Consider the following 19438-nt stretch of genomic DNA (forward strand, 5'->3'; position numbering starts at 1 on the left):
TGTGTGTTTCAATCAACTGAATACTAGATTTTCTTGTATTCGGTTTAATATTGTGGTTTTATGAATTTGAATATCTGGAGGATGACTTGAAATCGTTTGAATTTGGAATAATAAATGAGTGTGGACTGAAAACATTTGATGTTAAATTTTTTATTATAATTATTTTGATGGATTGTGATGATAGTTATGATTTCTGAAATATATATATATATATATATATATATAGAGTGAAAAATATTGCTAACAGTACATTCCTAATTGATATTGCTACACTTCAAGTCACTTCTACACTGCTCAAATTGGCTTAAAGTGCACTTTTATGCTTGGGGCATGTTTGGCAACCCAATATTAAATCCCAATATTGATGAAAAAAATGGAATGAATAAAAAAAACAAGCTTTTGTGTTTTTGGTAGCCAAATAATAAATAAAAATATAATTTGAAATTTACATATTTTTTGAGGCAAATATTATTTATATTTTTAAAATATTTCAATGCTTGTTTGTTTACAAAATATTCACCGTCTCCCTTCCAACTACTACCCTTTCTTACAACAAAGAAAGAAGAAAAGAAAAGAAAAAAAAAAAAAAAAAAAAAAAAGGGTGCGAAAGAAAGAGGCTTATTATTAACTAGTTGTCTATGAGTCATATGGGGGTATAGAGGAAGTGACATGGGATATAGTGATATCAATTAGGATTGTAGCTTTGACAATTCTTCTCTCTCTCTCTCTCTCTCTCTATATATATATATATATATATATCTACATATGAGTATATATGATGATTATTGTTGTTATACTCTCATACTCATACTTTCATCTTTTCACAACCAGACAGGATCGAAGAATGTGGTGATGGATGAAGGAGCTTCCAAACAGAATGTGTAGCTTTCAATGAAGAGGGTGATGTGCCGATTTCCTCGAATGAGAGCTTCCGAAGCCTCTTCAGAAGTGTAGCTGTTGTCCGATTTCTTTTGATGTTTGATGTTTTGTTGTTCTTCGATTACCAGCGACAGTAGCGTTTTCACGAGTCGTTTTTTCGGTTCCTGGATAATTCCTCTTTGCGTTGTGGGTCGCGGAGGAATGTTCGGAGCGCGGATTCTCGGAGCTCTGGGTTAGAAATCTTTGCTTGATCTCCGAACTCAGCTTTTTCGTTAATCTTGTGTGCGGACCTGACCCCAGCTGGTGTTTCGTTTTCTTGTCCTCCTCCTAGTGCTGGGAATTTTTTTCTGAAGTCTACCGCGGAGACTCAATATGCATTCCGTGGTGAGCGCATGGACCGAGCCGGAGAATTGAATGTGCAGAGCACGCAATAGCCCGTTTCAGAGGCTGTGGTGAACGGGTTGGATCGTCGGGGACGGTTGAGTCCGTGGGGTTAGTTGGGTAGAAGGCGAGGGGAGAGCAAAGGAAGAGAGGTTGTTGCGTGGTGGAAGAACTGCATTGGAAGAATCTGCAGCCATGGGGTGGGAGGCTCAGGCAGCTGCGGGGGTGGGGTTCCTAATCGTGGGTATGCTCCAAGGCTTCAAGCAGGTGAAGTCCTATAGGTTGAGGAACATGCGCTCATACTCGATGCAGCATGGGGGATCACGGCGTAAGAGCTGGTATCATGATCTGGAGCTTTACCTGGTACTCATATTTGCGCTGTCCCACGTGATATGTGATGTGGTCGTGGGTAGCAGCGAAGGGGACTTGAAGCATCCCGTGGCCGTATCCGTGAATTCGCAGAGATTAGTTGTGGCAATCAACTTTCTATTTTATGCTATTGTAACCCTAATTGTGGATAATACCAATGTGTTGCCGATTCCACCGGAGCTCATCAGTCTGATTGCTCTCTCTGCATTTGGCCAAGAGTTTTTACTTTTCTACTTGCAACGGGATAGTGCGGGCTTGGAAGGCCAGTATCACTACCTTTTACTGGTCCCCATTGGCGTCTGTGCTGGCTCTACGGTCGCTGAAATTGCGTATCCCAAGTCGGTGTTGCCTCCCTTGATCCGAAGCATGGGACTTGTGCTGCAAGGGACGTGGTTCATTCAGACTGCACTGTCCTTGTTTAGCCCTAAGTGGATAGCGCAGGGATGCACGCTGAGGGAGGAAGGAGAAGGGGATTACACAGTTGCTTGTGAAGGTGAGTCTTCCAACGTTGGCTTTTTTCGCTTATCTCTGTTCCTTACATACTCATGTGTTTTGAAAATGCCTACTTTTTGTATATTCTTATCCGCCCTTGGAATGGGAAATAAGTTCGATTTTGTGGTCAGTGTCGGGTAGTCTGTATCTACTTGAGAGGATTTTCATGCATAATCGTTTATCTATTTTCAGGTATGACCCTTATGAGAGGACAAGCCATTGCAACTCTTCAGTTTAATTGTCACCTGGCTTTTCTTCTCATCTCTCTGCTGCCTCTATACTCGATCATGTGTAAACTTTACACCTTGCCTCAGCACTACCAACCACTCGGTGACTCTGAAGGCAGTGAATCCAAGGAGCTAATGCAGCTGAAAGACTCCTCTAGGATCTCTCCACATTACATGCACGCTGACCAATTTCATGTTATCCAAGAAGACGAGGAATTAGAAGAGCCAACGCCTAGACGGTCCTCAGACTCTAATGGCTTTCATACTATGGTTATATGATTGGAGAGATATATAAAGGAAGATAACATGAATGCATCAATTGTAATTGTGGTTACATAGAAGCTGCAAGTAGTGTTGCTTGGGGAATTGTTCTGCAGATAGAGGATCTCGATGCCAAATTGATAGATGTGCATATGATACCACTATGTGGTTTGTATTAGAATTGAGTACTATCAAGTTGACTGTTGTTTAGGTAATGGTTTTTTCTCTTGCTTGGGTGCTTAAGCGAATTGAGACCTATGTGGTGAACTCCCAATGGGGGATTTCAATTGGATTTGTCAGTGGCTACTTGTGACGTTTTTGTGCGTATGTCTATTTCATAAATGAAACACTCCCACGTTGTCGAAGTACTATTCTCAAATCCTTACGTGAAGGGAAACTCGCACTTGCTTTCACATTAGTATATATTTTATACCCTCTGTAAAGAGTTTTGTAGCCCCCTGCATCTTGGCATATCGAGACCGTTAAGTTCAATCTCGTTATTCTTAAATGCCTGATGTGCAAGCAGTTGATACTCGCTTCTGTAAGTGCATCTGTGCAGACCTATGCTACTTCTGTCTAAAAAGCAAATTACATCTCAGGGTGTTAGGACAAAATATGACGTAACTGATGATCATTTAGACCAAATATCGCAGACGATAATAGTTACTACTAAGTGTTGCTTGACCGACTTCTACATTCAGTGCTGCTCATGCTGCAGCTTTATAACGATGAGATTCATTTTGGATTATTCCAAATCGTTGTCAGAATGAATGAGCAAATCTGTAACTACACAAAGGAAAAATATAGAAGAAGAAAAAATAATAATATAGACGGATTTAAAAGCTGGTCATAAGTCCCCTCACACCGTACAAAGAAATCATTGAGATGTAAACTCAAATCACTGGATCGGTTGACAATCCTCAGTTTTATTTGGGTGTTTTTATGAGAATCAGAGAAAAATTAATACAAATTTGTACTTTGTAAAAGATTAAAATCTTTTTTCCATGGCCGCGAAGTATTCTTACACGTTTCCCTGTCCTTTTACGGCCGACTTCTCGAGTATTTCGCACCTCCTTGCTAATCATGTTTCATGGTTTCGAAGAACCGAACAAATGCAGGTTCCAACAATGAAGGCGAATTCAAGGACTCACGTCCCTCATCCACCTCTCAAGCTCATCTTCTTCCTCACGCACAATCACTTCCGTTTCACCAGAAAACATATGGCCCAGCTCAGCGCCATCAGTGAATACGTGCAAGGAAGGACGGGCTTCAACCAGGGCAGCTACGATGCCAAGTTTTAGATTCTTTGGCAGGCCGAGCCAACGCAACCTTGGAAAATAGGGTTTCTTAAGCCACCCCAGGGAGAGAGAACTTACACCGTCACAGTTCCAAAGATCAAGCAGCTGCAATGTTCCTCCGAAACCAATTTCAAAGTCCTTCAGAACAGCCGAGGCCAACGAAATCACGGCAGTGTCGCCAATTAGATGACAATCACGCAGCCTCAGCTCCTGTAGAACGGACATCCTGCATCGCACGATCGCAATGATAGCATTGTCGGTGAGGGACGGAATAGCAGAGAGATCTATCGACACCAATGTACTTGCCAGCGAGCCAGCCAACAACGTCGCTATGCCAGCATCGGACACACGCTGACATCCTCGAAGGGAGACTGACGAAAGAGGCGCAACTCCGAGTCCCAGCAAGGATAGACCAGAGTCACTTACATCACAGCCATTTAATGCCAGCACTTCCAATTTTGACAAAGAGCTTATGGCTTTCATACTACCATCTCCAACGCTTTTGCAGCCTTTGAGATTCAGAGACTTCAGCTTTGTGCAAAATGCAAGATGCTGAATTGAGCAATCACTGAGCAGCCCACACGAAGCGAGAGAAACACATTCTAACCCTAAAGGAGTCGCGGGAAGATCATGGAAAGCTAGGTCTGTTAGTTGCGGAGTGTTGCTTAGCTCAAAAGTATGTAACTTCAGGCAACTGTGGAGCACAGCTCTACATCCCGTATCTGTGATCCGAGAAAACCCGCCAAACTTAATGCTTTCCAGGTTGGAACAACTCTCAGCCATAAGCAGGATACCAAGGTCAGTTACTCTCTTAAAGGACACGCTCAACATCCAGTCTTGACTGCGAACAAGTGAAAGGCGTTGGAGCTTTGTACATGATCCAATTTGCTGGATGCCCCAATTAGTCAAGTCAAAAGCTAGCAGAGGCTCTTCAGAAGGCCCATCACGTAACTCCAATTCCAAGAGAAGGGGCAATCTTGAAGCAATCAGGCCCACAAGAGAGTCTGTTATCCGATCCAATACCAGGACCAACTTCTCTAAGGAGTTGAAAGGATAGCTCGCTCGCGGCGCAAAGCGGAAAGCTTCATCTAGATTCAGAACATGTTTGGCTTCGCGCTCAGCTATGTACCCGATCTCAAGGGCATTCAAACCCGACGCAACCAGGCGTGGTATGGCTGCATACGCCCCTGAATCAAAGCAAGAGGTCTCGGATCGCACCGTCAACGACTCCAATTTCCCACATCTTTGTAATATCATCTCGAGGGCAGTGCTGAAGCTATTCACTTCTTGCCTGTCATCATGCCAACCTAACTCCAATAACAAAACCTTGAGCAGAGAACACCTCATGGCAATTCCGCACAAGAGCTTCGCCGAAAACTGATGGCAGCCCCAGAGGCAGAGTGTGTGCAACCCTGGCTTTGTAATTGAGTTGATTATGCCATCATCCATCCTAGAACAATCCAATGACAAGCTGCTCAAGCAAGTGTTCCCTGCCAGTAGCCTCTCCACTACAGCAGGCTCCGTTCGCATGTCTACAAGTGCGATAGATCCAAGTTGCGTTAGAGCATACTCTGCGCAGGTGCGCAATGCACGGCAACATGCCGCAGCGGCGCAGATTGATGGCGCATCTAGTCGTGAAATAATGACTTGCAAAAGAGACCACGGTAGCAGCTCCAAGGCACTCTCCGCATCCTCTGCCATAATCACTTCCCTCTTCCGCCCAAGAAAAATCAATTGCACATCACGATCCCCGCACCACGTGATGCTGCTCCGGCAACAATGATTCCGCAACCACACCTACTAATACCACTCTTCCTGTCGTTTTCAAAGACCTAACCACAAATTCCATCCACCATCTCCTCCGAGAAAAAAAAACGTCAGAAAACCGAAATTGAAACAAATTCATTATCTAAACCAGCCTCCATCTCAAAACTTGCGCCCGATGCTCTCCCATCTTCGCCACAGCATCACCTCCAAACCCTCATGCACTCAGCTTACGACGTGAATTACATTTCAAAATCTCGCTCCCTAACTAACACAATCCACAAACTAGAAGTTTAAGGAAGTACTCGAAAACGTTAATCAACGAAACGACTCAAATACCACCAGCCCTCCTGAACATTGATGTCAGAACATGGCGAGAGGTGAGGTCCTGGAGCACAAAAACAACAATGGCACGGAAAGAGGACGCGAGAATGGAAGAACTTTGTCGTCTAACAAAAGAGCCCCCCACACACGCAGGATGGATGTTTGAATGAATGACATCTACGGACGAACTAACTACGTCAATTGGATGAATGATCTTTGGCCGGAGTCGCCACCTGTGGACATTCCTTTGTCTGGGAACCACAGCACTGTATGCTTATCAAACTCAACAAATTCCGAGATATTAATGCAGGCTCCTCCCCTACGTTTACTGTTCGACGTTATCATCTTACTTAGGAACAGAGTCTAAAAAACCCACGTAGTACAAAATCATTTATTAGCTAAGAGTTCAGTATTAATAATCATTTGGAAAACAATAAAAATATTTCGGAAAGGAACGGAACCCAATTGGAAAAGGGAAATGAAATAGAAAGATTCTACATGCTTAACATGATGATTTGTCGGTAGAGATATGGTAGTAACAACTCTGGAACTACTCTTTTGTGGAGTCAGATTTTGAGCTACGAGGTTTAACTGGGCAAACAAGAAGATAAGAGACATACCATCTACAGGACTGTTTTTTTTTTTTTTTTTTTTTTTTTTTTTTTCACGGAGCGTTGGAGATATGTAGGAAAGCTCTCGGCATCCGCGAACTAGAAGGATTCTCGATCAGCCACGGGTGTGATAAGATTTATTTACAACAATGAGTCGGGGAAGAAGATGGTGCAGCTAAGAGATTTGATACACGAGCAAAGAAGTGAGAAGAGATCACGAGATTGCGAGAGAGATGTGGGAATCACACGAGAGCGGAGAAGCTGAGCTCAAACGGGCACGGCAATGGCTGCAAATGGCTTTCGGGGAGCTCCATCATGTCGGCGTTCAAGTACTGGCTTGTGGGGTTCATCTCCGGGAGCCGCTCCTTGTGTGGGTTGCTCTTGTCGTGAAAGCTATACACCATGCCCTTAGCTTCTTTTGGGTAATAGACACAGACTTGGTGGCGCCCTTGAGCCACACACGTGCCCCGCGACTGGCACAGCGGGCGATGCTCCACCAGCAAACGCCGCAGCTTGCCTTGCTTGCGGGACGCGCCCAGCATAGCCTCGAAGAATTTGTCCCTCTCCGCGCTGGGCTCGGGGTTGTTCCAAGCGTCCAGAGTCGCGAGAACGCCGGTCGGGAGGATCTCCTCGATCGTGGCGAGCTCGTCGATGGTAAAGCCCTTAAGGCGAGTTCCCTGGATGTGAAATTCCTCATAGTAGTAAACAGCGGTATTGCATGTCACAAACTGGGCGTTCATCGGGCCGCCCCATGCGTCGTAGTTGCGGAGAAACTCGCAGCTTAGGTTCCTAACCCACGTCCCGCTGTCCACATGGTATGCCAGTAACAAATTGTCGAGTTGCGGCCCACGCGCCAAGCAGTAGAGGAATCCGTTGGAATAGACGCCATTTTGGTAGCGTTGCAATCGTAGCCCCTGGGGGGAATTGCTCGTCTCAGTCCAAGAATTCGTGGCCGAGTCGTAACACTCGGTTTTTCGGATGATGGTGTACTCCCCCGCGACCAAAGAGTACCCTCCCGAAGCGATAATCCTGTACCTGTTGGGTGTTTTGGTGTCTCGTAGAATATAGAGGAGGTCGGGGCACCGGGGTTTCGTCAAGGGCGGCAGTCGCCTATGTTCTTTGGTTAAAGGATTGCAGACCGTCACCGGGAAGATCGTCCCTCTTACCAGAGCGCAGATGAGTCCTTCCGAGGAAGCGCAGAGCAGTCCGTCCGATGCTGCCAGCACCGTGTCAGGGTGATCGGTTGCCACGAGAAGAGCCGAGAAAGATGGCAGCCATTTCCAGAACTTGGCCGTCGGATCGTAACCTGCCCATATCCACTTCTCCCCTTTAGCAACAAGGAAAGCCACGGGAGCAAAAGTGTGTGATGCGTCTTTTGATGAAGTTAGACTCTCAATTGGAAATAACCGAAGCTGGCGTGAAACATCGCGAAGATCTTTGCAAACGCTTTGCAATTTGATAACACTGTGTGCATCCAACCGTGAAAAAATCTCAATCCTCAACTCCAAGGGTAGCAGCAGTAGCAAGGACTGCTGCCGTCCGAGATGCAACGCATCGTTGCTGCTGGAAGTTGCCTCGCCGTTCCCAGTGGAGACAGGATCCACCTTGAACTCACAATAGCCACCAAATCGTGATGGTGGTTCTCGTGTGGCCATCTCCGAGCTTCTTGCTATAGTGCACACAGCTGAAGCACAACCAGTAAGCCAAGCTTGCGCGAGGTTGAAGCATGCAACTCCTCAACTGCTGGATTTGGACCTCGTCTACCTCCTCCTACTTACGAAACAGATGCTAGCATTGTAGGGGCAAGCACTCACCATATGTCTAGGAATCCGAAGCAGTTGCAACAGACGCAGGTCTCTATCCCCGTCCCATCCACGTCTCTCTGATCCCGACTTCAATTGCCTCCTCTCGATCACAATTCGAAGATAAATTTCAAACAGTTCCCACCCTCGCAACACCAGGTTCCCCCAACTCACTGCCAAAACATCACACACACGAGAAGCAACTCTATCACGAACAGAACCAAAATGAGCAGATCTATCAAACATTCCAACCTTGGCCAGCAAATAGGTCACAGAAACACCGAACGTCGCTCCAAATGTTTAATTCCCCTTTCAACGACACAGCGAAACGCCACAAAATTGAGATCGCTAAACCCTACCGCACCACGCGACGTCGCTGGGAAAAGAATTCCCACACCCTGCGAAACAGCGGCTCATAAGAAGAGACACACGGTGCTCACACCTTCAAGAGAGAAACCCAATTTCCTAAACCGAGAAAGCTGGCCTCAGAAAAATACGAGCTCTAAATTTAAGGGAGTGGGTCCGGCAGCAGCGTGTAGCGTACACATGTGCTCCGAACCCCATGGCCGTATACCAGACCAGACAAGACCGGCCCCTCCTCATGCCCGATCCGTATCCTACTCTCCGTTCGGTCTCTGAGCTTATCCTCTTAAAAACAATACTGCATTCGGATTACGGGAATTTATTCGGCAAGGTTACACGACCATCTGATGCCCCCCTTCGTCACGGAGCTTTGGTCAAAAGCGTGAGGCCCCAATTGCAGTCAACAATCCAAAAATACTCCCACCCTGCTTCCATAAACGGCGTTTCACTCACTCGGCAGCTTTCTCCGGTGCAGCACGAATCAATGATAAACTTGAAGTTGTTTCTTCGGCGCTTTTAATCTCAGCGTCGCAAACGGCTGCGAATCTCTTCTCCGCTTGGCTCCCAGCTTCCGATGAGAGTGCTCAGACGGAGAACGATTTGGAACGAGAAGTCATCGGTGGGAACGGGTGGGGAACCGCGGCGAGCATTTCGAGAGCCGCCATTCGGGTCCTGCATTGAATACAATCATCAGATCCTAGGGCGGGTCTGGTTGTGTTGTGTTTGTCTCAATCCTGATGTTGTTGCGGTGAATTCGTAATTCGTCCTCTGTCATATGTTTAGGGTTGGGTGAGGAGTGCGGTGCAATTTCAATGGGTGAAATGCAGCTTCGGCTTTTAGACACGTATCGTTCAAGCTTAGAACGGCTGTGAGATGCGGAGGAATGCGTATGCCAGGCTTACAACTTGGGTCACTGCAAGCTCAGAGGCGATTGGGGTGTATCGTGTTGTTTGCATTTGAATTGGGAGCTCGAACGCCGAGAGCAATCGGATCGAGCGAGCGAGAGAGGGAGGAAAGTCTAAAGGTTTTCGTTTGAGATGCTAATATTAGTCACAGGCGAGAAGTTGCAAGGATTCGAGGGCAGCAGTTGATTATAACTTCTTGTTGAAGACAGAAACAATTTTACAGAGGCGGGAGGGACACTGTTCTAGTGCAGCCATTTAGCCATTCGCAACCTTGGCTCTACGCGCCGTGAAGCTTATGCCGAGGAGAGGTCGTCCTTATGTTGTTGAGTGTATACTCGCTTCGAATGTGGGTTGCAATCTGTGCGTTTGGATCGATACTCTCTACGTCAAGGGGGGAGACCAGTCCTGGCAGGCTGTAGCATCTGTAAATAAACCTGCGAGCCTTGCTGAAATTCGTGTGGGGCTGAGAGCGTAAGCAAGTCAGATCTCTTGTTTGATTATCTTCGTCTACATCATATCTATCAACACAATTCTGTGAGTTCAAGTCAATTTCTTACATCAAATAGTTTGTGATGGCTTCGCATTATCTGGGCATTAGCGAATGGCGTACAAAATTCGGACACTGAAATTTTTAATGTGTGTGTGTGTGTGATCTGATGGTTCACACACTTTTGAAAGCGTTCCCTTTGGAATTCTCTATTACCCTCACTTTTCATCGAACTCTAGACACGCCATAGTAATTGAGCCTGATCATGTTCTTTCATTAGCATTCGAAGACGACGCGTAGTTCTTAATGAAACGACATGAGCAGTATTTTTGAGTGTTAATGCTTTTCAAGGTTCAGCATGTGATGGCAAACAAATGTGAGAATTGATTTGCTTCTTGCCCTGTCCTTTTAGGAAAAGATGCTTGATGCAAGTGCACCAATGGACTATGGTGATGAGATAGATTTAAGTCAGCAGCTCAGCCAAGTGTGTCTGCAATCACCTCTGCTTCTCAGCCATAGCGAGGAGGAGTCGGCAGACAAATTTGACGTGGGGACTGTAAACCTGGCTGACCCGGAGAACCCCTCCCTGGATTTCCTCTGGTGACATTTCCCTTCAACCTGGCTTGTCGCCTTGAATGGACCATGCCTACAATTTTGTGTATCTGTAGTTCTAGTGCACCGATTCACGATTGCTTTGCTTATTTTTGCCGTTTGTAGTTTTCCCCTACATTCCGAAATACTGCTTGTTTACTTTTACTTCGTTTTTTGCTCTGCGGTACTGAACTATTTCTACATTATCTATATTGAACTCTGAGACTTCAAGATAACGTGTACCAGATAGCTGAAACTGTAATGAGGAAGTTTTATGGTTGCAATATTACCGACCCCACGTTGTCATTATCTGTTTGAATGCGCAGCACACCAGATTTCATCACTCCCGTGGAACAACAATTCTCTACCAATTTGGATAATAAGGTGATCGCTAGAATATGGAAAGGCTTGGGGTTATTTTATTTTGTTTTAATTTCCTTCCCTTTTCCAGTTGTGGTAGCAGAATGTTTATTGCTTAGCATGAGATAATTGTCAAACTGTTTTGCTATACAGGAAAACTCCACTGGTTTACGCTCGCCGCGTGCGTTGACACCAGTGCGAAACAAAAGGCTCAAACATGGTATGCCACAAATACACTCGCTACGTGGGTTAAGTTGGGTGGCTTTTTACCAAGCTCTCTGTGTCGATTATCGTCCTTTTCATCGTCCTTGCTATGAGCACATATTACTCATAAACTTCCATGTTCTCTCGGTCGCTGCTCAGATACTGTTCATACAAAACCAAGTTGGCGGGATGAGAACATGCGGAGGCAATCTCCAGTGTCTATTCAGAATCCCTTCTTGTTAGAGGATACAAACTTGCCACAGAAGATGATTACATCAGGTGAAAAACCGTGTGAAAAGTTTCATCGTACAAGGTGCTTTGATGAGCATTATTTGTCTTGTAGATGAATATACATTTGTAATTAGATGTGAATTACGCTTGGATTACATGACAATTACGAATTTACGAACCATTTCAAATCTTCCTTTTGTAGCCAAAATAACAGAAGATGAATGGGAGCAAACATTTATTTCTATATATCGACACGATTTTCATGAGATTCGGGTATGATCCCTGATATCCCTCTGAGGCCAATTGCGATCTTTTATTCTGATCAATCTTTGTTGGCTCCGTGTCGTGTTTTACACCATGTTGTCATCATCATCATCACACATAATGCTAATTCTTTGCTTTTATCAAATTGCAGGAGATTGGGCATGGTAACTTCAGTCGTGTGTTTAAAGTTTTAAAAAGAATCGATGGTTGCATGTATGCTATAAAACGGTCTCGACATTCACTGCGATCGACCGTTGAGAGGTCCCACTCCCTTTCCCCTGACAGTTCTTTGTCAAGTTGACTGTTTTTCATTTTAGGGTGAGGTCCCAGGTTCCTCTGTCTGCTCAGAAGCTTGAAGATAGTTTTTTTTTTTTTTTGTAACGACCAAAATCTTCATAGTGAATTTCATCGTACTATTCCAAAGAACAATGCCTCAGTAAGGTCACTCCCATTCCTGTTTCGTGCAGAAGACAAGCTCTGACAGAGGTGCAAGCTCTTGCAGCTGTAGGTGAGTTCAGGCTTAAACTTGTCCCTGATTTTTTATTTATTTTTGGTCAGTGTCATTTGCAAGAGTGTTGCAGCATAATCTTTCAGCCTCCTGTTGAACTGGATGACGAATATTGTGCAACGGTAAGCATTACTAGTATTAGTAATGATTTAAATCTTTTGGGAACAGCCAGTAGCTTTCCGTCATATTTGATTAAATATGAAACCTGTTACTTTGTGCCTCAACAGAATCTCCGTAAGTGTCATGTCTCGTCCCCTTGATTGTTGATTGTCGTGCAGGGTTTCATGAGAACGTGGTCAGATATTACACAGCTTGGTTTGAGGATGAGTATTGCTACATTCAAACGGAGCTTTGCGAATCCAACCTAACGCAGCTTCGAGATGCCGACCCTAATGTTTCTAAGGAAACCTCATTACTAGAGATCATGCGACAGGTAAAGCTAAGTTTTGTTCCTACGCCTACTAGACTTTCAGTGGGCATGCCACTTTAGAGTCTTTCCATGATGTCGACAGGATATCCTCTGAAGACGTGAGATGATTTTTAGTTCACTTGTTTTGAGTTTGACCCTTCGTCTGGATCGGATTTTTTTTCTGTCGTTCCAGATGGCAAGTGCGCTATCTGCCATTCACTCGAAGGGATTAGTCCACTTGGATGTTAAACCGGATAACATATACGTACTAAATGGTGTCTACAAGCTTGGAGACTTTGGACGTGCAGTTCGAGCAGATGGAAGTATGGAAATTGAGGAGGGGGATGCGAGATATATGCCTTTGGAAATTCTGAATGACGACCACAGTCAACTCACTAAGGTTGACATGTTTTCACTTGGCGCAACTATTTATGAACTGGCAAGGGGTTTACCCCTTCCCACTTCTGGGGCACAGTTCCAAAGCTTGAGGGAAGGGAAGCTGAGTCTGCTACCCGGGTACTCCTTAACACTTCAAAACATATTCAAGGTAATTCTATAAATTCTATTCTGTTTTTGTACCCTTCTCACCTCAGGTTTTATGTACTATTGTGTACTAGCAAACTCGACTAGATATTTGTCAAATAATTAGGATAACGGAGGTCCTAAGTTGATGTCATGCATTGAGTTTCCATATGCCTGAGCAGTCCTGTTGTTGTAGGCTCTTTTGAATCCGGACGCCAGCGCAAGACCATCAGCAGCCGAGCTCTTGAATCATTCTGTTTTTCATCGTGGCCTTGCTCGGGTCTCTTCTTTGGACGCACTGGAGGTTACTGAGAAGTCCTTGTAAAATTCTGCTGCTTGTAAATTGCGGAAACGAGTTACTGGCTACTATCTTTAGCCCTTCAACTGTGCAGCTTTGTCGATAGAAACTGATTCAAATTCAGCAGTTAGTTAATTTTTTGGGTCTTGCACATTAGCGCAATAGGTTGACCTTGTTACATAGAACTTAATATCGTAGGACTTTGGAGCCAAGGGTAATCAAGGTCTCCATCATGCAAGTGTGTACACAGCGAGGTGCACCTCACGACACCTCTTGTGTTGGACTTCATATTCGTAATTTCTGGAAAATCATGGCTGCTCAAGAAGATATTTTTCTTTCCTCTTTTTCTTACTCTTTCCTTCTCTTAATTTCAGATTTGATTTCGATGCTTCTTGGACACGTGCTGTAAGTTGGCCCCAAAGAGTTTTTTCCATTTTCTCTTGCAAAACATTCAGACTATGCGCACTTTGTGGATTGTTTCATCCACAATCCGAGCAATCTTGTTTCTAGCTGTTAGATTCATCCTGCCTCGAATGTATTCGGATTCTTGTCATCTCGACACGATTAGCGACTCCCTGTTACGAAAGTTTTTAGAAAGGTTGTTTTCCGTCGGAAGACCAAAATTGGGAAAAAATTCCCTTCTGTTCCAGTTTGCTTATGTATAGGGTCTCTATCTAACTTTCGGTAAATTCAGTTTTCATCTTCTTCTGTGCTAATTGGACATGAAAACTTGCACTTGTAGTGGAAGGGAAAAGTCTGCAACACTTTGATCGTGGGGTTCATGGGAAGTTACAAAGACCACTGTGAGGAGAAGGAATCCAAGCCCCCTAAATTTTCAAGCCACCTTGAACCATCAGAAATTTCTTTCGTAGATGAAGAACAGTACACGAATGCTGCCTGATATAACGTCATCCGAGGTTCGTTCATTGTGGGGCCTGTCCCTGAGGATCACGCCGAATCGGACACGAGCTTGCGAGCTTTGGTTTTGGGACTGTGACCAGTAATCGGCGGGGCTCGGGTTTAGCAGCGAACTGGAGGTCGTTGTTACAAGCTCCGTTCCAGTGTCGGATAATTGGGATAAATCCAGTTTTCATTCTGTCGATTTGAATTTTCTTGTTTCAATCACAATGTTGCAGTCATGCCCAGTGTTAGCTCGCAAGGTGGGAAGCCCAGTCTATGGAGCCCAGCACTCGCAAGTTTTGTACACCTCGAATTTGCCCATTGTACTTCACGCGAAGCTGCGGAATGGCTCCAGTCGAGTGCAATGCTCGACCGCTGCCTCCACGACTATGAGCGAATCTTCGTTGGCCTCGCGACAAAGTCCCGTTTCGGTGATACGGAAAATCCGAGAAAGTTTAGTGACAGGGGAGAAGAGCGCTGTGGAGATTACGGAGACATACCTTGAGAAGCTAAAGGAGCGGGAGCCGCATGTGCGAAGCTTCTTGCATGTGTCGGAGAAGGCTCTGCAGGATGCACAGGAATTGGATAGGAGGATTGCGGAGGGCGGGGAGGTTGGGCCTTTGGCGGGAGTGCCACTAGGAGTGAAGGATAACCTGTGTACTCGGGATATGCCCAGTACTGGAGGGTCGCAGATATTGCGAGGTTATTGTCCTCCCTATGACGCGACCGCTGTTGCCAAATTGCGGTCGTCGGGGGCAATTCTGGTGGGGAAGACTAACATGGATGAGTTTGGAATGGGGAGCTCCACCGAAGGCTCTGCGTATCAGGTAAAGTGCTAACCCTGCCATTTTTATTCTGAAATTCGCTCTTAAGCTGAGGAATTGTCACATAACATCTACGAAGACCTTATGTTCTTGATTACATAATTTGGCATGAAGTAATGTGAGGGTTCCTCGTCTTGTAGGTGACTTCCAATCCTTGGGATTTATCAAGAGTTCCAGGAGGCTCTTCAGGCGGCTCGGCTGCGGCAGTGGCAGCTGGCCAGTGTGCAGGGGCGCTTGGAAGTGACACGGGGGGCAGCATTCGGCAGCCTGCAAGCTTCTGTGGGGTTGTTGGACTTAAGCCTTCGTATGGTCGTGTTTCTAGGTTTGGTTTGATGGCTTATGCTTCCTCACTTGATGTGGTGGGATGCTTTGGAAACTCGGTGATGGACGCTGCGATTCTTCTGGAGGCAATTGCTGGGGCTGACAAGAACGACTCCACATGTAGCCCGCAGGTGACTAATTCCTGTATGACTTCATCATCTGGTTCAGTGCTCGAGACAGGGTTTAGGATTTAGGGGTCAACTTCGAACAGAGAAGCCATGGCTGCTCCTGCTAAAAATTTGCGTTTGTGTGGACCACTTGAGGAGTCTTATGCACTGTCTTATTGTCCCCCGGCTGCTAATTTGTCACCACCGAGCGATTCATCACTTATTGACATAGAAGTAGCAACTATTGTTCCTCTTTTATACTGAGATAGAAGCAGCAACCACTGTTCGGATTGAGATAATGACGCTCATGGATTATCGCTTCATCATGAATTGCTCAGAATATTGTGATGTGTAATGCAGGGAGTGCCAGACTATACATCCAAACTACTTCCAGTTGATAATCTTGATAGCAGACCGTTAGCTGGCATTAGATTTGGTATCATCACTGAGACTGTTGGTGACGGTGTAGATGAGGATGTTGTGTCTGCTATTCGACAAGCTGCAGCGCATCTGGAGAGCCTTGGTGCATCTGTGCGAGAGGTAGGAGTGGTTTATGCATTCTTGCTTCATAAGAAAAATCCATCAGAAGATTTCCCAACTTCTGATTGTTTCAGTTTCTATTACCTTGCCTGTTGAAAAAAAACGCTTCTTTAAGTAGAAAGCTCATTGTAACTGTTGTAATGCGGATCTTAGGTGGCAATGCCCAACTTTTCACTAGGTCTTCCAGCGTATTATGTGTTGGCAACGTCAGAAGCTTCTTCGAACCTTGCCCGCTATGATGGTGTCAGGTATCCCACTCACGTACAACCTAAAGTCAACACGTCTCAAGCATGCGAAGTGAATCGTGTGCGACCTTATTTGTTATCGAGGGAGTTGTTTGTTCTGTCATGCGAATTCGAAAGACCACTACACTGTGAACTGTTTTAGTGATTCGTTTGCAGCTCATTGGAGTGCATACCTTGGTCATGACATTTACCTGCGATTTATCGCTGTATTCCCCTGCTTACTGACCTTGTGTCGTGGGTCGAACAGGTATGGGCCACGCGCTCATGGTGAAGAAGTTATGTCTATGTATGGCAATTCTCGTGCGCAGGGATTTGGTTCCGAGGTGAGAGTAGGTCTGAAGAAATTGTTGATGATGTTCTTTTCATGTGACTCCTCACAGTGTACCATGTGTTGAAGAAAGTCGCTTCTGTTCATGCTTCCCTAGGGTACTTATCAGTCGATATATATATATATATATATATATATTTTTAACATTGAGTGATTTCTTTCGAAATATTTTACAGGTGAAGCGGCGGATTCTGATGGGAACTTATGCTTTGTCAGCGGGCTATTATGATGCCTTTTACAAGAAAGCCCAACAGGTTAGGACGTTGACCATGGATTAAGCCAGTTCAACGTGTTATTTAATTGAAGGAAATCAATGCAGTTGTCTCCATGCTAGCTCGCCACTACATTTACCTTACTGAACCTTCTGCACATTTACGAGGCTGGTGAAATATTTCTCAACCATCGATCCTTCTGAATGCTTCTGCTCGTCGATTGGGATGGATCAGGTGCGCACAGTAATTCAACAGGACTTCAAAAATGCCCTCCAAGAAGTTGACCTACTTATTTCACCAGTGGCGCCTACACCTGCGTACAAGATAGGTATGAACATTTTGCTGCTCAATCTTTTTCATTTCAACAAAGAATAGGATGTCTATTTGTATATACATTTACATGCTCTGAGTTCTTGCACCAGGTATTGACTCGAACTTGCTTAATTTCACATTTTTTTAATGTGACATTTTTCACATTTTGGGAACACTTGAGTAGGTATATGTTTCACAGCCAACTTAATACGACCCCAAAATTATCACACTAACACATATGTGATTGTTATCATCGAGGGTCTCAATGCAGTGAACGTTGAAATTAGAGTATACATGATTATGGTTTGTGCTTAAAGCTTGTATTACACCACCACGTACTATGCCCTTGCTTGTTTCTTCTTTAGAACAAAATTCCAGCAGATATCAAATTTTCCAGATATTCCTCAACTTTCTCATTTCACCTTGTAAACCCCTATTGTATTTGGACAAAGCATTCAAAGAGTTTTTATTCGTCAACTCTGACCCCAAGGTACGATATCAAAACGCCTAACTCATGGCAGATACACTTGAAACTGCTGCAGAGGTGCTAATCAATCTTTACAAATCTCTTTGCAGATGAGAAGATGAATGACCCTTTGGCCATGTACGTTGGGGATTTGATGACGGTAAGGAGCATTACCAACCTTAGGTCACCACGTGTTGTGCGTAGAACTTACTGATAAGCAATAACGGCCTCAGAATTCGATGGTTATCTTCTCAGGCTTTTTTTTTCTATGAACAGAGACGAGTCATGTATAAAATGGCTTGTGTATCTTACCTTGAACAAGAGACATCAAGAGCTAGAATTTATTTTCACTTAATATATCATGATAAAAAAACATTAACAATTTTTGTATTGAACAGGTAAATGTGAACCTTGCTGGACTACCTGCTCTTGTGGTTCCATGTGGCCTTGCCAAGGGTGGAACATGTGGTCTGCCTGTTGGCCTTCAGATGATTGGTCCAGCATTTGGAGAGGTAAATTTTTTATCACTGTTTTCTGAAAGTCTGATTTTCTAGGCTAACATCTTTTCTTTAGGTCACGGAAATTGACTAATATGATTTCATTATTTTCGAGGGGCTGAAATGGTGGAAACTTGGCAGTCTTGTCATCCTTGCAAGTGATTGTTTGTGTTTCAGGACAACTTATTGCGACTTGGACACATATTCGAGCAAACGCTGCCGACGTGCTTCAGCGCTCCAACACTGTTAGGAAAGCAATAAGCGTACTTAGAATCATAGGAGCAATTCTTCTGGGGTTAGTTTACGCCACATTGTAATTCATCTATCAACAATTTCAGTCCACTCACTTGTGTTTCGCATGCGAATTTTGGGCCGCCTTGGGTTTCGGTTCTTATTGACGTTGAGGCCAGTCCCCCGTCGTCACATTAGAGCTCCGTTAACCGACTTCAAGTGAAGTTTCCATCCTGTAATCTAGACTTCTTGCTTGTAATTGTAGCTTTAGCTGTTTGGGGCGCCCTCCATCTAGCATCAGATTCGTCAATTTTGCTGCAGCTCGTTTCAACTTCTTAGTGAACTGGTTTCGCGTTTATTTTCCGACGATCACCATGCTTTCGGATAGCCCACTTTCAATCCATTTTCAATAACTTGGAGGAGACGGTGGACGACTACTTTCATACCAGAAGGCAAAGTCAGCGCAGCCCTTTCTGTAACATCTGCCAGGTGACGCAATTCGGTTTGTTTCTTGTGGGTGCGCTCGAACAGCAGTAGTAGGCACTTTCCTATCCGCCTTCACAGCGATTGGACAGGACTCTTGTCTCCTGTCTCATAACTGCGTCAAATCAGACTCTTCCACACAAGATGAGCTCAAATGATCACCCGACAAACTCGTCAAACTATGACATCGCCGTGTCTCAGGTCTCGTTTAATAATCCTGTAAGGATACATTTCGATTAAAGGAACTACCAACTTTCTGTAGCTAGACCTCAAATTGGTATGAGGCAAAAGATCGAATCACTCACATCATGCGGCGAACACCGCGGAAACAGAATACTAGAGTTCTCACCTGGAATCCCTTTCAATGCAATTTTCGAGGGATTTTTTGCTCCTTGTTGCTAAGAAAGGTGCAATAAACACTT

General features: G+C 44.8%; 4 protein-coding genes across 10 annotated transcripts; 3 read left to right on the top strand and 1 right to left on the bottom strand.

Moving 5' to 3' along the window:
* Positions 1–929: 929 nt before the first annotated feature.
* Positions 930–2974, top strand: LOC112293305 (uncharacterized). The gene is made up of 2 exons (XM_024542568.3): positions 930–2122; positions 2314–2974. The coding sequence occupies exons 1-2, from the start codon at positions 1456–1458 to the stop codon at positions 2625–2627; spliced, it is 981 nt and encodes a 326-aa protein (XP_024398336.1). The 5' UTR covers positions 930–1455; the 3' UTR covers positions 2628–2974.
* Positions 2975–3497: 523 nt separating this feature from the next.
* On the bottom strand, positions 3498–9247 carry LOC112293303 (F-box/LRR-repeat protein 10). 3 transcript variants are annotated; one of them, XM_090243516.1, is made up of 3 exons: positions 8768–9247; positions 8421–8581; positions 3498–7912 (listed from the first exon to the last, which is right to left on the bottom strand). In XM_090243516.1, exon 3 carries the CDS (start codon positions 5606–5608, stop codon positions 3749–3751), a length of 1860 nt encoding a protein of 619 aa, XP_090099642.1. In that variant the 5' UTR covers positions 5609–7912; positions 8421–8581; positions 8768–9247; the 3' UTR covers positions 3498–3748. The 3 variants fall into 3 exon arrangements, with proteins under 3 accessions (XP_090099642.1, XP_024398328.1, XP_090099643.1); XM_024542560.3 differs by having other exon boundaries at positions 3498–8290; XM_090243517.1 differs by having other exon boundaries at positions 8421–8788.
* Positions 9156–13901, top strand: LOC112293304 (wee1-like protein kinase). Of its 5 annotated transcripts, none has more exons than XM_073539456.2 (11): positions 9156–10100; positions 10576–10763; positions 11081–11138; positions 11268–11334; positions 11478–11597; positions 11752–11822; positions 11965–12074; positions 12281–12321; positions 12600–12754; positions 12924–13277; positions 13449–13901. In XM_073539456.2, exons 1-11 carry the CDS (start codon positions 9972–9974, stop codon positions 13575–13577), a joined length of 1422 nt encoding a protein of 473 aa, XP_073395557.1. In that variant the 5' UTR covers positions 9156–9971; the 3' UTR covers positions 13578–13901. The 5 variants fall into 5 exon arrangements, with proteins under 5 accessions (XP_073395557.1, XP_024398332.1, XP_024398335.1 ...); XM_024542564.3 differs by having other exon boundaries at positions 9191–10147; XM_024542567.3 differs by having other exon boundaries at positions 9214–9400.
* A 767-nt stretch (positions 13902–14668) lies between these two features.
* On the top strand, positions 14669–18648 carry LOC112293300 (glutamyl-tRNA(Gln) amidotransferase subunit A, chloroplastic/mitochondrial). Its single transcript, XM_024542556.3, has 10 exons — positions 14669–15277; positions 15415–15726; positions 16063–16242; positions 16396–16490; positions 16735–16810; positions 16992–17069; positions 17262–17355; positions 17916–17965; positions 18204–18317; positions 18480–18648. The coding sequence occupies exons 1-10, from the start codon at positions 14678–14680 to the stop codon at positions 18561–18563; spliced, it is 1683 nt and encodes a 560-aa protein (XP_024398324.1). The 5' UTR covers positions 14669–14677; the 3' UTR covers positions 18564–18648.
* The last annotated feature ends 790 nt before the right edge of the window (positions 18649–19438 follow it).

The sequence above is a fragment of the Physcomitrium patens genome, chromosome 16 (genome assembly GCF_059467195.1).
Source record: "Physcomitrium patens ecotype Gransden chromosome 16, ASM5946719v1, whole genome shotgun sequence".
NCBI classification, from domain to species: Eukaryota; Viridiplantae; Streptophyta; class Bryopsida; order Funariales; family Funariaceae; genus Physcomitrium; species Physcomitrium patens.

What these genes read in the sequence shown, in the direction of transcription:
- LOC112293305 (XM_024542568.3), top strand. Translation starts at nt 1,456, where the DNA reads ATGGGGTGGGAGGCTCAGGCAGCTGCGGGGGTGGGGTTCCTAATCGTG. An exon ending in TTACACAGTTGCTTGTGAAG is followed by an intron (nt 2,123 to 2,313) that starts GTGAGTCTTCCA and finishes ATCTATTTTCAG; the next exon opens with GTATGACCCTTATGAGAGGA.
- LOC112293303 (XM_090243516.1), bottom strand. Translation starts at nt 5,608, where the DNA reads ATGGCAGAGGATGCGGAGAGTGCCTTGGAGCTGCTACCGTGGTCTCTT.
- LOC112293304 (XM_073539456.2), top strand. Translation starts at nt 9,972, where the DNA reads ATGCCGAGGAGAGGTCGTCCTTATGTTGTTGAGTGTATACTCGCTTCG. An exon ending in CTGCGATCGACCGTTGAGAG is followed by an intron (nt 12,075 to 12,280) that starts GTCCCACTCCCT and finishes TGTTTCGTGCAG; the next exon opens with AAGACAAGCTCTGACAGAGG. An exon ending in TACTAGAGATCATGCGACAG is followed by an intron (nt 12,755 to 12,923) that starts GTAAAGCTAAGT and finishes CTGTCGTTCCAG; the next exon opens with ATGGCAAGTGCGCTATCTGC.
- LOC112293300 (XM_024542556.3), top strand. Translation starts at nt 14,678, where the DNA reads ATGTTGCAGTCATGCCCAGTGTTAGCTCGCAAGGTGGGAAGCCCAGTC. An exon ending in ACTCCACATGTAGCCCGCAG is followed by an intron (nt 15,727 to 16,062) that starts GTGACTAATTCC and finishes TGTGTAATGCAG; the next exon opens with GGAGTGCCAGACTATACATC. An exon ending in CGCAGGGATTTGGTTCCGAG is followed by an intron (nt 16,811 to 16,991) that starts GTGAGAGTAGGT and finishes AATATTTTACAG; the next exon opens with GTGAAGCGGCGGATTCTGAT.